The sequence below is a fragment of the Ursus arctos genome, unplaced genomic scaffold, assembly GCF_023065955.2.
Source record: "Ursus arctos isolate Adak ecotype North America unplaced genomic scaffold, UrsArc2.0 scaffold_32, whole genome shotgun sequence".
Lineage (NCBI taxonomy): Eukaryota > Metazoa > Chordata > Mammalia > Carnivora > Ursidae > Ursus > Ursus arctos.
In genome coordinates this window covers 733,819-748,213 of record NW_026623008.1, presented here as the reverse complement: position 1 = coordinate 748,213, position 14,395 = coordinate 733,819, and the positions used below count along the sequence as shown (strand labels likewise).

The 14,395-nt window shown below is 51.8% G+C and overlaps 1 protein-coding gene across 5 annotated transcripts in view; it reads left to right on the top strand.

Annotated features, from left to right (window-relative positions):
* The window catches only part of GNB1 (G protein subunit beta 1), a 94,265-nt gene extending 82,546 nt beyond the window's left edge, over positions 1-11,719 (top strand). For all 5 annotated transcript variants that reach the window (XM_026520051.4, XM_026520050.4, XM_048222010.2 and 2 more), the window contains 5 exons: positions 4,595-4,661; positions 6,296-6,497; positions 7,336-7,552; positions 9,614-9,729; positions 9,969-11,719. In XM_026520051.4, coding sequence (XP_026375836.1) covers positions 4,595-4,661; positions 6,296-6,497; positions 7,336-7,552; positions 9,614-9,720 — 593 coding nt within the window. In that variant the 3' untranslated portion in view covers positions 9,721-9,729; positions 9,969-11,719. The remainder of the gene's footprint in view (positions 1-4,594; positions 4,662-6,295; positions 6,498-7,335; positions 7,553-9,613; positions 9,730-9,968) is intronic.
* Positions 11,720-14,395: the final 2,676 nt, after the last annotated feature.

The window sequence follows — 14,395 nt, the reverse complement described above, 5'->3', positions numbered from 1 at the left end:
ATTTGGTTGCCTGGATCCAGATCTCACACCATCTTGGAAGGATGATGACAAACTGCCCAAAACCCCAAGCTCTGAGATGACGAGGCCACGCAGCCTTGTGAATACATCTGAAGGTGTTTCTAGTCTGCTTGTGTTTTCATCTGATTCCATCTTCTGCCATTACCACTTGATAAGTTCGTCTCTCTTTCAATACTGTAAACTCTCTTAACTCTTATTTATTTATTTATTTACTTATTTACTTTTTTACTTACTTACTTACTTATTTATTTAAGAGAGAAGGGGCAGAGGGGGAGGGAGAGAGAGAATCCCAGGCAGGCTTCACGCCCAGCACAGAGCCCGATGTGGGGCTCGATCCCATGATCCTGAGATCTCCACCTGAGCTTAAATCTAGAGTCAGAGACACTTAACCAACTGAGCCACCCAGGCGCCCCTAAGTTCTCCTAACTCTTAATAAAACCCTTCTTTGGCATTTCCTCGCTCTCACATCTTCGGGTTACTTCATGTCGTTTTATCAAAGTCTTTGAACAGTGTGCTTTCACTGTCTGTGCTCTCCGGCTGCTGTGCGTACCACAGAGTGGAGCAGGCGGCTTTCCCTCTAGCTCTGGGCTGGAACGCTCTCCCTCCTGGTAGGCACCTGCCTGGTGGGTGCCCACAGTGGGGCCTTGTGTCTCTGGTTCCAACTTAGCCGTAGCGCCCAACCTGGTTCCCTGGTGCTCTCTAGGGGTGGGCTGGCCTAAACCACCAATATGTGCTCACTGTAGAAATTTGGGGAAATAATTTTAAATTCTCTTCCTTTAACCTGTAATTTCACCCAGAACTATGAAAGAATTGAGAGAGTTCCATTGCGTGCTGATGTGTTCCTGTTGCTGGATGTCTAGACGGTTTCCAGTTTGTCAGTAGCCGTGTTCTTGGGACAAGTTACCTTAGCTGGGCCTTTTGGTCTTGGGGGGCCACACGAGTCACTCTTCTACCACATTGGATCCTGGCTTTGCTCTCTCTGGGTCAGGAGCTTCTCCAGTCGCAGAAGTGAGTGTATTTGCTTCTCTAGCAACAGATTCCCAACCAGGCAACATGCTTTGTCAGGACGTCCTGCCTCTGTCCTCCAGGCCTCAGCTGACAGCATTCCCTAATCTCCCCCATGGTCCGTGACCCAAGCACCTGCTCACTGCACTGCCTGTGTCAGCCCTCCTGTCTCTGGACTGTGGCAGCCTAGTCCCTGCACCAGGCTGTCCCCAGCATGTCCTGACAGCCTCATCTATGGTTTGTGTGAGGTGCACAGGGACACCCTTCTGCCTGAGCACCTCCAGACTTGGCACCCATGCTTGTCAGGGTCTGTTTTCCCAGCCCCTCTGGAGGCTCCCAGAAGACAGCAGGACCACTGGCTGGTCACTGTGTAGCACACCCCCAAACGTGGGGCAAACCCCACATACACAAACACACACGTGGTGGGGGCCATCTTCACATGAGGCAACCCCACCCTGCACACACATATACACATGTGTCCACACAAACACAGCCCTCCCAGGTAATTTATTCATTCTTTAGTAACAAAGATGGTAACCGCCACCAATTATTCAGAACTTCGTGAGTGCACAGACAACTCTGTTCCTCCCAGCCGTTCTCTGGGACCATCCCCATCACTGGGGAGATGGCAGCTCATCAGAGAACTCAGGGCTGGTTAAGCCACTGCATGAGAATTGAGCCATGTATTTCTGATTTCAGAGCTTGCATCCTTCCTTCCTTCCTTCCTTCCTTCCTTCCTTGCCCTTTCTTTTTCCTTTTCTTTCTTTCTTTCTTTCTTTCTTTCTTTCTTTCTTTCTTTCTTGAGAGAGAACACGTATGAAAGCGAGAGTGGGGGGAGGGGCAGCAGGAGAATCTCAAGCAGACTCCCCACCCAGCAGAGCCCTCTACCCTGCGATCATGACCTGAGCCAAAATCAGGAGTCGGCTGCTTTAACCTACTGAGCCACCCAGGCACCCATCAAAGCCCACATTCTGAAGCCACTGACTGTGTCCAGCCTGATGGCTCCTCTGAGGCTGTCCTGGTCTCTGAGTATATGGAGCACTGTTGGGCCCTTCTGGAGGCTGGCCTCGCAGTGCCATCGCCACGCTCACAGGCTATATGACCCGGCATTTGTGTTAGATGGGCCCCAGCACTGTGCTGTTGAACATTGATGCACAATACTTGTTTGTTAGTCCCATTTAAAAGTTGGTTTCTACTTTTTCTTTCTGGAAGGAAAAAACTTATAAAAATATAGTATCTAAAAAGATACAGATATATTAAAACATCTACCTGGTTATTGTTTTTTGTTTTTTTTTTAAGGATATTCCTTTATTTTTATTTAAAAGATTTTATTTATTCATTTGAGAGAGAGAGAGTGGGGAGAGGGGCAGAGGGAGAAGGAGAAGCAGACTCCCCACTGACCAGGGCACCTGGTGTGGGGCTCGACCCCAGGACCCCAGAATCATGACCTGAGCCAAAGGCAGACACTTAGCTGACTGAGCCTCCCAGGTATCCCCTGGTTATTGTGTTTTGTCTCTCAGTGTACAAAATACGAAGAGGACCAAGAAATGAGTTACAAGACTGTGAGCAGGCAGCCCTAACTTCAGCTAAAAGTAATATTTGTGTATATATTTTGAAAGCTCCAACTATGGAAAGTTAGGGAATGAATGTGGAAGGCCGCCCTCCCTAACTAAGGCAGGAAGTGCCTCCTGCCCCTTCCGCATGATCCCTCTCTGCTGTCAGCAGGCCTTAGGACCTAGAGGGAGGAGACTGCCTTGCCCTTCCTCTTCACCTGATGCATCTTAGTGCCCACAACCTGCGTGATGCACAAAGTGCACAGAGGCCATCTTGGAGGTCATGTTTCTTTGGGCCGTTGACCAGGTGTGTCGTGCCTAGCCCTGCGTGAGACACTGCTGGTACTGGAGTTGCCACAACTCTCCTCTCTGCCTTCCCTACACTCCCAAGTCAGACAGGCTGAGGCTGTGATGGTGCAGCGTGAGGGTCAGTGGAGGGCCCTCTGGGTACTTCACGGGATAGAGTTGGACACCCAGCGCTGACTTCTGGAAAGGAAGGATGTGTGACCTGACTGGATCAGTGTCAGATGCAGCAGGAAGCAAATGCTATTCTTGGAGAGGAACTTGGGCCAGAGCTTCAGCAGTAAGAGAGACCAGGACCTGGGGGGTAGGGGGTGGGGCATGGGTCAGGTACACAGTGTGTATTTGTTATCAGGTGGTCTCTCAGCACAGGCTACTCCTTACCTAGCTGGGCATTGATTCACCCCTGGGGTCCCTAGTGTCCCCGTGGATGAACGTGACCTGGGCTCTGGGAAGTGCTTGACCAGACATCCTGTTCTAGGCAAAGAATATTTAAAAATTGTCGTCTCTAAATATTTTGGTAATATTTCTTAGGTAAATGCTTTGTTTTCCCTGTATTCTTATACTTTCCATACCAAAACCCATCTGTGGGTTTCTTCTTTGTGTATATTTTGTTTTTTGTTTCACTGATTTGCACAGCATCGTATGTGGCTCTGGTATAGACTGGGAAGAAAGGTTTCAGGGCATACCTGGCAGTGGCGTCTGGTCCTTGCAAGAGAGGCAGTGTTGCCGCCCCTTCCGTCTGATGCCTGGCAGCTGGGGCATGGGCAGCTCTGGCTGCGTCCTGGCCAGCCCACTGGGCACACTCCTTCCGGGGATAGATTTGTTTACCCAGCACTTCTGGTTCTTAGGGTCACTTACAGTAGAACAAAATTATAATCTGTGGTAAACAGAGTTAATTAGGTAGAAATCATAATGTGTAGGTACTGTAAAATTGGTTTTCTGTTTTACCTTTCCTCATACCAGAAGCTGATCAAGGTTAGGGATCTCAGTACGTCCCACCCTCAGCATCCCAGCCTCGGCTCTACACCTCTCCCTCGCCTCCCACATGCTCGGCAGGGTGGGTGCTCAGGCAACACACGACTGTTTCCATGCCACCTTGCTTACTGTAGTGTCCTGTAGAAAACAAATCCACTGCTCCGCTTGGCTGTGCCCCCGTCCCAGCTCTGGCTGTGCCTTCCTGGAGGGTTCGGGAGGCCTCTGCAGACTGCCTTCTCCCCTTCCTCCCCTAACATGTGCACACTCTCTCTCCCCGCTGGAGTATGACCTCCAGGAGGGTAGAAGCGCTCCTTTGATCACAGATATGTTCTAGGCGCCAGGGTACGTTGTTGTGGGATGAGTGGGTGTGTGAGTGGGAAGGGAACCTCTGTCCCCGCACATGGACCAGAGGAGCGGCGACGGAGCGTGTTCCCTGCATCTGCACAGTGTTCGCCAGCGTGCGAGGCGGGCTGCTCACCGCCTCCCCTTTATCCTGGGGTCCGCACCTCCTGGCCTGTGGGCTGTCAGCCAGCGGTGCCTGTGGGCTGCGCTTGCTTGCTTTATTCACGACCGCATGTGAGGCCAGGGCTAGGGGTTGCCGAAAATGCAACGGTCTTCACCTACATGTGGGACTTCCAGGTGTAGTCATTTTGCCAGTGTGTTTTTCTATTTACAGGGCCTTAGTATCGGGGTGGGGTGGGGTGGGGCTTGCAGGGTCATCATCTGTGTCTGTTTTCCAGGTTACCTGTCCTGCTGCCGCTTCCTGGATGACAATCAGATCGTCACCAGTTCTGGGGACACCACCTGGTGAGCATCTGAGCACCGTGCCGTTCTCACAGTGCTCGCCTTAGATGTGTAGGAAATAAGATTCTTGACATTAATTAGGCCATCGTTTATTTGTCTGAAGTGGCCGTGAGGCGGCCAACAAAAGTGCGTGAGTGACAAGTGAGTTCCTCGTACTCTACAGACTTGAAAGCTCAAAGTTTAACTTCGAACAAGGAAGGACTGACTCATACACGTTGAAGCTGCAGCTGCACAAGAAATGCCTGCTTTTCTTTCCACGGCACACACTCCCTGGCTGGGCGACACTCAGCAGCCCCCGGGGAGTGGGTGTGCTTGCGTCCCCTCTCAGAAGAGCACCGTGCCATGTGGACCCAGCAGCGCTCAGAAGGAGCAGGGGTCACGATTCCAAGTGGGCTGTGTCAGACTCCTCCTGAGTTCAAGCTATTCCCTCATGCACCTGGTCCCTAGAGCTCTTTCGTCTGTGGCTCCAGGGCGTACAGTTCAGTGATCAGATGGTGTTTGTTTGTTTGTTTGTTTTGGACGCAGACACATTTTTAATAGTTTCCTGTTAAAAAGAGTAAGCTATCTGCTGAGGCTAGAGATTTGACTTAAATGTTTTTACACTGTTTTGTTTGGTTCAGATAGGTATCCTATGAGTCATTTTACACTTAAACTGTCCTGGGGGCTTTTCTGGTCTTTGAGGCATAATGTGGTGGCAGGCCCTGCGCCGGGGCATGACTCCCATATCCAGCTTGTCCAGGTCTACAAGGTGTCCTTTTTGTATAAATTGTGTAAGTTCACAAAAGATGTGTAATCTACATTGTCGATTTGGGGAAGAATTTCTTTATTAGAAGATAATTTTTAAAGCTTTTCCATTTATGAATAACGGTTTTTCGGAGTCCTGGGCACATCTTATTTTCTCCCTGTTGTCCCCCAAGCCCCGAGCAAGGAAACCCTACACAGGGTAGGTGTAAACGATGTGACTGGATTTGCATCTGAGCCAGATTTCCTGGGAGGCTGGGATGAACTGAGCAGTTTTCAGTGGTGACGTTTCCTCGAGCCTGCAGCACAGAAATGGCACGTGCCCCACTCATAGCACTGTCCTCATCTTACCTTTACACCCCGTTAGTAGCTGCTCACACTGACACCGCGGGGCACCAAACTCAGGGCTGCCACCATGGCGCACTAGCCACTCACTCTCCTGTTTGTGGCTCCAGGGAAGGGCCGTGGGACCTCAGCACTGCTCTGAGACATCTGTTTACCTGGCGTGGTCTCCGTGTCCTGGCCTGTGGCCTCGGCATGTCGGGCCACGGAGCCGGCAGCAGTAGAGTCACGTGCTCTGCCTCATGTGGGTCACCCCCAGGAGCTCCCTGCTGCTCCTTGCAAAGCCACACAGAGTGCAGGCCCTTGGCTCCCTCTTTGTTGGTGTTTGAGTTGGTGTAGAGACAACAGTTCCTCCAAAGCCCGTGGCCGCGTTCTCATCTGTATTTTGTTTGTTTGCTTTGTTTCCCTTCCAAAGTCACATTATAAAATTTAGATTTGTCAGGGAAAAAAGCGCAAAGGTTTGCTATGGTCCTAGATGGTTTGAAGGACAGTTTTTCACATAACTGGTTGTCTGACAAAGCAAGGTCACTGCTTATCCTCTGTTCCTGCTGCAGTGCTCTGTGGGACATCGAGACCGGCCAGCAGACGACCACGTTCACTGGACACACTGGGGATGTTATGAGCCTTTCTCTCGCTCCTGACACCAGACTGTTTGTCTCTGGTGCTTGTGATGCTTCAGCCAAACTCTGGGATGTGCGAGAAGGGATGTGCCGGCAAACTTTCACCGGCCACGAGTCTGACATCAATGCCATCTGTGTGAGTAGGGGGTGAAGATGTGGGTCGGGGCCTTTGCCAGCCATTAGGCAAGTGAGATTAATTCTTGTATGCTGCAGAACACATCAAGTTTTAAAATGTGTTCAGGGGTTCTGTCTTTCCTATGCAACTATAACCTATTTTACAGAAACTCCTTACAGAAGACTTAGATGTGATGCGGTCTGTCCTTGTGACACCAGCTAATTCTGTGCTGACTGTTCACCTCACAGACACTGGGGATGGGCCTGTTGTGTGCAGGGACCTGCTCCCAGCCCTGGTTGGGCAAGCCAATGATTGGTACCCCAGCTTCCCTCTAGTTGGGGGGCAAACAAGGCAGTAGTTAACCCAGTCAGCACGGCCTCTTAGGAGCAGGAGACAGGCTGAGCTTTGAGCAGGAACCTTGCACCCTCAGCCACTCCCTGTGTTTGGGGCACAGCCAAGGAAAGGAGCCTTCCCGTTGCCATGTCACCCTGACGTGAGGGGCTTTTGCGAGAAGATGTGAAGGGTGGTATCTGGTTGGTTGGGGCTGCGGGTCCCTTCTCCACGAGACTAGTCTGGCCGCTGGCAACCCTCAGGGGTGACCATACTCTTCCTGATCCCCTGGAAACCAATCAGTCATGAAACGAAGTCTGCTCTGGGGAGGACAGCGGCTGTGTCTGTCCCAGTACCGACGCCCTCACGTCCGGGTGTGCAGGTAGCTGCTGCTCCAACTCCGTGTCTGCCAGAGCCCAGCCCCTGCTGAGCTTTCCCTCCTGTGCCAGTGGCAGCCCTGCTGTTGGGCAGTCCTGTTTCCAATACTTCTCTTTGTGCATTCGCATACTCTCTTTCCCTTGCTTTCTAGTTCTTTCCAAATGGCAACGCATTTGCCACTGGCTCGGATGATGCCACCTGCAGGCTGTTCGACCTTCGTGCGGACCAGGAGCTCATGACTTACTCCCATGACAACATCATTTGCGGGATCACCTCGGTGTCTTTCTCCAAGAGTGGGCGCCTCCTCCTCGCAGGGTACGATGACTTCAACTGCAACGTGTGGGACGCACTCAAGGCCGACAGGGCAGGTAGGTGCTTGCTGGGCCTTCGTGGGCCCCCTCGTGCTCATGTAGCACCTTTGAGGATGGACGTGATGCACCGAGGCTGAAATGTTTAGGTTTGTGCCTGTCATGCCCCTAAGAAACATGTGCTGTGCCTGAGTACACCTGCCTGCCCCGAGGCATGGCCCGGCGGAGGGATGGGTGACAGGCCAGGGCATCCGTACTTGGGCTCTCTGGACACACGGGCTTCCTTAGCACCAGAAGCTTTCCTTGCGCTCACCGTGTGAGGTGGGCAGGACAGGGCGAACTGCTGGGTCTTGAAGGCCCTCGCCTTGCTTTCTCTCCCCTCTGGCTGTACGTGGTGGAACTGTGTCATCTAAGTGTGGAGCACAGGCTTGGGCAGGTGTGCCCAGTGAGGTATAAAGTCTGAAATTCACACATCAAAGGCAAGTGTGTGGTTGTCAAGTGCATTAAAACACAGCTTGTACAGGGGCGTCTGGCTGGCTTACTCCGTGAAGCATGTGACTCTTGATTTTGGGGTTGTTAGTTCAAGCCTCACATTGGGTGTAGAGATTGCTTAAAAATAAAATATATATTTTTTAAAATAAACTATGTATATATATATATTTTTAAAGATTTATTATTTTAGAGCACGAGCAGGGGAAGGAGACAGGGAGAGAAAGAGAGAAGCGGACTTACCCGTTGAATGTGAAGGCAGACGTGGGACTCAGTCTCACCACCTTGAGATCGTGACCTGAGCCGAAATCAAGAGTCGGATGCTTAACTGACTGAGCCACCCAAGCGCCCCAAAAATAAAATGTTAAAAAAATAATAATCACAAGTTGTACAAAAGATGAGAAACTTCCTGTATTAAACATGAGCAGTCAGGCAGCTGAATTGAATTGACACTTTCAGAATCTTTCAACTCTGTATCTTGCCAGGGGGATGAACGGAGCATGACTCGGGGTCTTCTGGGGTTCTTACCTTGACCTCCCACTTTCCAGTGGATCTTTTCCTGCTCTGGGCAGAGCTCCCCTCCTGCTTCCCTTGCTCCCTCTTACAGACCCCTTGCTCCCACTGCCTCTGCCCCGACAGTTCCCTGGTCATGGTGCCACAGCAGAGCACACCTTCCGTTCGGCTGAGCCTGTCTCTTTACTCAGCTGTGACACGAAGGAGTATAGGAAATGGACAAGGGTTCTCTGAAATTAGCCATCGGATTCTTCTGGACGGACATGGAATGTTCTGGCTGATAATTATCCAAGCACAGGCACTCAGTGTCAACAGGAGGCTTGTCTCACTGTGGGTTCAGTGTGGGGTTACCGTATGACATCCCATCGGCCCTCCCCCTCTTGCATCTGTCACCAGCCCTCTGTGTTTTGTGCCCTGTGCTAGGCTTCAGGGGTTATAAACAAACGAAGAACAGCCCACAGCCTTACAGTCTTCAGTTGTAATTGCCCTGAGATTGGGATGGTTGGATGTTTTTTTTATTTTAGAGAGAAAGAGAGCGCACTAGTGGGAGGGACAGAGGGAAAGGGAGACAGAGACTTAAGCACACGCCACACTGAGCGGGGAGCCTGACGCAGGGTTTGATCTCATGACCCTGCGATCCTGACCTGAGCGGAAATCAAGAGTCGGGTGCTCAAACGACTGGGCCCCACAGGCGCCCCTTACTTAAGCTTCTTACGTCATGAGCGTACTCAGGAGCTGGTGCGAGAGGCCCTGAGTTCTTCACTGTGTTTTGTGCCTTGTTATCATGTCTGTTCCTAGTCTTCATGCTGTCCTAATTCAGACTTGTTCCTGGGCGCTCCAGCATATCTTTATTTTCTTTGAATACTTCCCCTGGCTGTAGGTGCCTTCATGTTGTTTTTAGGAGGGGAGCATATTGAGTTTTACTCACCTTGGGGAGCGTGACTTCTCTTCCGCCTGGCATCCTTTCCTGCCACGGAAGCGTTGTGGGGGCTGGGCCTCAGGGTTCGGGGCCTTCCTCGAAGCGTGGTCCCGCCACCCAGCACTACGTAGCTTCACCACGTCACTGCTAGGTGGGGCACCTCTGGGTCCTGGAGTGACCAGGCTATCATCTGCTCTCAGGTGTCTTGGCCGGGCATGACAACCGCGTCAGCTGCCTGGGGGTGACTGACGATGGGATGGCCGTGGCGACGGGGTCCTGGGATAGCTTCCTCAAGATCTGGAACTAACACCGACAGGTAACTCAACAGCCCAGGGGCCCTCCCTGCATGCACCTCTGCGTGTTTCTCACAGCACAGAGGAGTTCACAGTTGCTAGATTAATTTTGATGTAGAGTTGATTTGCAATTGTGAGGTGAGCATTGCATCCACCTGAAATAACGTGCCCTTGGCGGCAGATGGGCGGGGCAGTAGGAAGAGCAGTAGCACTGACTTTAGATATTCTCTTTTTATATTTCTTTAAACTTTGTTTAAAACAGCAGGCGGACGTCGTGTCGACTGGAAGATCATTCCAACCTTGAAGCGTTACAGTGATAGCATTTCCAATCCACCCCTACTAACGCGGATGCCCTGCACCCCTCAGAACTTCAAAAGGGCAAGACCTTTTCCTTCACTTATTGCTGAAACCAAGAGCACAATTCCCATGAAGAGAAGAATCTCTGTGCTGTAAACTCAAACAAATTGTGCATTCCTCCCGGGACCATTGTCTTTGTTTTCTTTTTTGTCTTGAATGAATTTAAAAGGAAATACTATAATAAACGTGCTAACCAGAAGGTAAACTTGAGTGTAATTGCGAGGCAGACACACCTTTTCACTAGTTCATTTGAATTTTAGGTCAGTGACCCTGTTTTGTGCTGTTCATGCAAAACAAGTTGAGGATTTTATCTTGTAATTGGTTCTAAATTTCAGGTTGTGTTTGTAACAGGATTTTGCAAACATTCATATTTCCTTTTTAAAATATATTCCTTTATGTTCAGTAGTTACACAGAGGAAGAGGGTCTGGTGCAGCCTCTCTGAAATTGTTAATGATGTAAATTGAGTCCCTCGTTTTTTATTTTTTGTCTCATGTCACATAATTGTTACGCACAAACACGGCATAGAAAGGAAGATGCTAATACGGAAAGGAACCAAGCACATGGCTGTGGATGGTCTTGAATGTGTGATGAATAGTAAACTCGGATTAGGCACCTTCTGCTTCCCCGACCTGTCCTCCTTACCTTCTCAGTTCAGTTCTTAATCTCACCTTGGGTTTCCTTGTGAAGTTGGAGGGAAGTTCGTAATAATAGCCTAACACTACCCTGCGCCCCGCCCCCAGCCGTCAGGAACCTCTGTTTTCCAGAGAGGCGCCCGTCCTGTGCTTGGATAGTCAGTCAATTATTTGTGTATGAAACCATGTACAAATCAATGTTTTGAAAATAATGATCTCAAACTTTCTAAGTTAAATTTTAAAAAATTTGATCGTTTGCCATATTGGGTGGGTTTACTCTTAGAATCGCATGCTGTAGAAATGCTCAAAAGCGCATATAGGACTCAGTCCTTCGATGTTCTTTTTCTTTTAAGAAATAACCTCTTTACAGTTGTAACCACTGCGGCTCTGTCCACTCACTGCTGCTCTGCACAAGCGTCGGAAGCAGGGCAGCCGGCAGCGCTACACGCTTGGGCAGCGGGATTAGTCACTGTTTCTTTCTTTCTTTAAAAAAAAAAAAAAAAAAAAGTCCTGTTCCAAATGATCACTGTTGGATTCAGGGGTAGGGGTGGGGGGCAGGGAATGGAGACCCTGGCCTTCCTCTATAAATTCCTCATGGCCTGTCTCTGCCATGGAACCAGCCTTTTGCATCTGAGGCAGATCATTCTCTAACACGCAGACCTCCCCAGTCCCACTGGAGGCCAGGGTCCAGCAGCAGTGTTTGGACGGCAGTGCCGTGGGCTGCCTCCCTGCACCCGAGCCCACTTCACAGCAGCAGTGGTGGCTTCTCTCTGTCCTGTGTCTGCAGCAGCCTGTACAGAACTGTGCTGTGACATGCAGTAGGCCTGGATCTGGCAGAGAGAATAAACACGAGCCCTCCTTCCTTTCCATCGACACCTCTGTAGAGCTCTCTGCACCCTGTGCCCCTCACTGTTTGTATTTAATTTTAAAGTCAGTGTATTGCAAGGAGGCTGGATGCAAGATAGATACTATATTAAACTGTACTGTTATTTAAGATGTAATAAAGCAGTTTGACATGAGGGACTTTGGTGTGGCTGCTTATTTGCACAGCTGTTTGGGTTCCTGGCGACAGCCGTCTTCCCCTGGCCGCCCTACTCGGTGAGGTCTGCCTGATCTGGTCGTGTGGGCAGTGCCGTGGCTGCCTGCTTCTCTGCCCAGTCTTTTGTCCCCATCACCAAGAATCCGTGAAAGGAGGGTCAGATCCTCTGCTGGGTCCCAGCAGTTCTGCCACCACCCAGACCATACTCCCCCACCCCCAGGCCTCTCAGGCCACTGCCCAGGCTGCATGGAGTGTCCCCAGGTGGCCCTGCCTCCAGTCTCTTGTCTTCTGGGCCCAGGCCCCTTGCTTTTCCTCTTCACTCTGTATGATGTCTGAGGCCGTTACTCCTGCTGACCGAGTGGGTTTTATCTCAGTCTGGATAAAAAGAACTTCAGCTTGGAAGAAAAATAAGCGTCTGCCACCAAAGTGTGAGAAACAAGTCAGAACAGGCACACTCCTGAAGGGCCTCACCCAGGCAGCCCCGCTCCTTCCTTATTCTACATGGTGGTCAGAGGTAACTTGGTAGTTTCCATGGGTTAAATGCTGGTACTTTCTCATAAATAAGTGAAGACTGCTCTCCATGGGAAGTACTCCCACCAGAGGCTCTGTTCTCCAATTATCAGCGAGATGGAGCAGCGGGGGCCTCCTGTGCATTTCTGTGAGGACCAGGGGTGCTGTCTCCTCAAGAGACTGGCATCCTGAAGGGTGGGTTCGCCTGGCTTCAACCTCCTCCCCCACGGGTCCTTAAAAGACACTGCCAGCTGTCTTACAAAATGCCAGAGAGCATCTGAGGTGCCCCTGGAGCTGACAGCCGGAGTCCTGGGGAGGAGTTTCTCCTGGGATCAGAAAGCAGGTGGTTAGCCTGCACAGGGTCACAAGGGATGGGCACAAGGTGGGCATGGGGTAAAATGGAACCTGGTAGTCCTTGGATGCCTACCTGTTCCTTATCTCCTTCAGAGCCCCAGCCTGGCACCCAGCATGCCCCCTGCTCCCTGACCCCAGGGCAGAGAAGCTGACATGGCCACTGCACAGTGCGGCCCTCTGCTGGCTTTGAGATTACTGTCCCACTTTCTCAGCAAAGCAGTCGCTGGAAACAGGCACCAGTAGGGGCATCTAGAAAGGGGCGCCAGCGCTGCCAGGGTGGACTATGGTCGTTCTCAACCTTCAGACACAAAACTCAAGCTTGCACAGACTGAGTGGACCCTTAAGCACTTGGCCTGTGCTGCTTGGACAGTCCTGGTAAGTGACCTCTTGCTCTGTGCCACATATCCCCTCCAGGGTGCCCACCCTGCTCCCTTCCACTCCTCCAGTCTCCCCTGCAACCACCGCGCCTGCTGTTCTAGTCATGGCCCTGCCCTTAGGGGTACACCCATTGCAGGTGTGCTGTCCAAGCTCCACACAGAGCCCTCAGAGGCTGGACTCCAGCTGGGGCCTCTCTCTGACCTCTAGGGCCCTGTCCCCACCACGCCCACTCAGTGTTGTGCCTCAGATGGGTACTGGGGTCTCCTGCCACCTCCTGCCTGACCCTCAACCTGGCCCCACCAGCCCTGGGGGCTTCCCAGAGGGGTGTGCTGTCCAGGCAGGGTCTCTCCTCTTCCTAGCACTCCATCTACCCCCACCGCTGCCTGCTCCTTGAGTCCAGTCAAAGCCCTTTCTGGAGCCAAGGCCAGACTGTGTCCCTCATGTCCTCGCTGCAGGTTGCTTGGCCTGTCTGTGCCCCTGACTCCCTGAGAGAAAACCGCAGATAAAGGCACCTGCTTCCTAGAGGCCTTGTGAGAACTCCTTGAGCCCCCTGTATGTAGGTGCCAGAGCCCACCCGCCCCAGGCTGGCACTGCCTCTGCCCCACGGGGGCCCCACCCAGCTGCTGGCAGGGCATGCCCCTTCAACCCAAAACACTCCAAACAGGACACTGCCACATTGGCAATTCCAGACACTGGCCCCTGGGGAGGAATGGCCATGCAGGAGGGGCTGGTCTTGTCCCACGAGTGCTGGCTAGAGGCCTGAGGCTGAGGGATGGATGAGATGACCTCTGCATACCCCCAAGACACCCCCCTCCTCCACAGGGAGCCTTGGTCCCTCCCTGCCACCCCTGTCACCCAGGCTCCTGGTCCACTTCCCCTTTTGAATACTGGGCAGCTTCTGTTCACCCCCGGTTTCACCCCTGCCAGGCACAGTTGAAGCTAACTTCCCTGTGAGCTGGGAGCAGGATTCTGAGGGGCACCCCCTCCGCCCTAGAACCACCCCCCCCACCCCAGACTGCACTCAAAATCCAGGACCACCCACCCTCAGTTGCATGAGTCCAACTCTGAGCAGGCAGCCTATCTGGCTCTACCTTCCATGGCCCAGGCTTCCTTCTCCCACCACCTAACCTACCCACTCTGCTGTCCCCCATCATTCAATCCTCAAGAGGATGCATCTAGGTTTTAGTAGTCTGAGGCTTAAATAAAACCAGAGTCACAAGTCACATTTCAGAAAAATGCAAAGAAATATTAGTGCTGGGAAAGTTTACCTGAGAGCCTCTGAGGCAGAACCCAACCTCAGCCCAGCCCAACTAGCCTGCGTGGCATCCATCCCCCACCCCTACATTGGCCTTTGTCCCTGCTGCTGGCCCTTCCCTCTCTCCAGCAGGTCTGGCTTATTCCTACTCCGCCTTTGGACT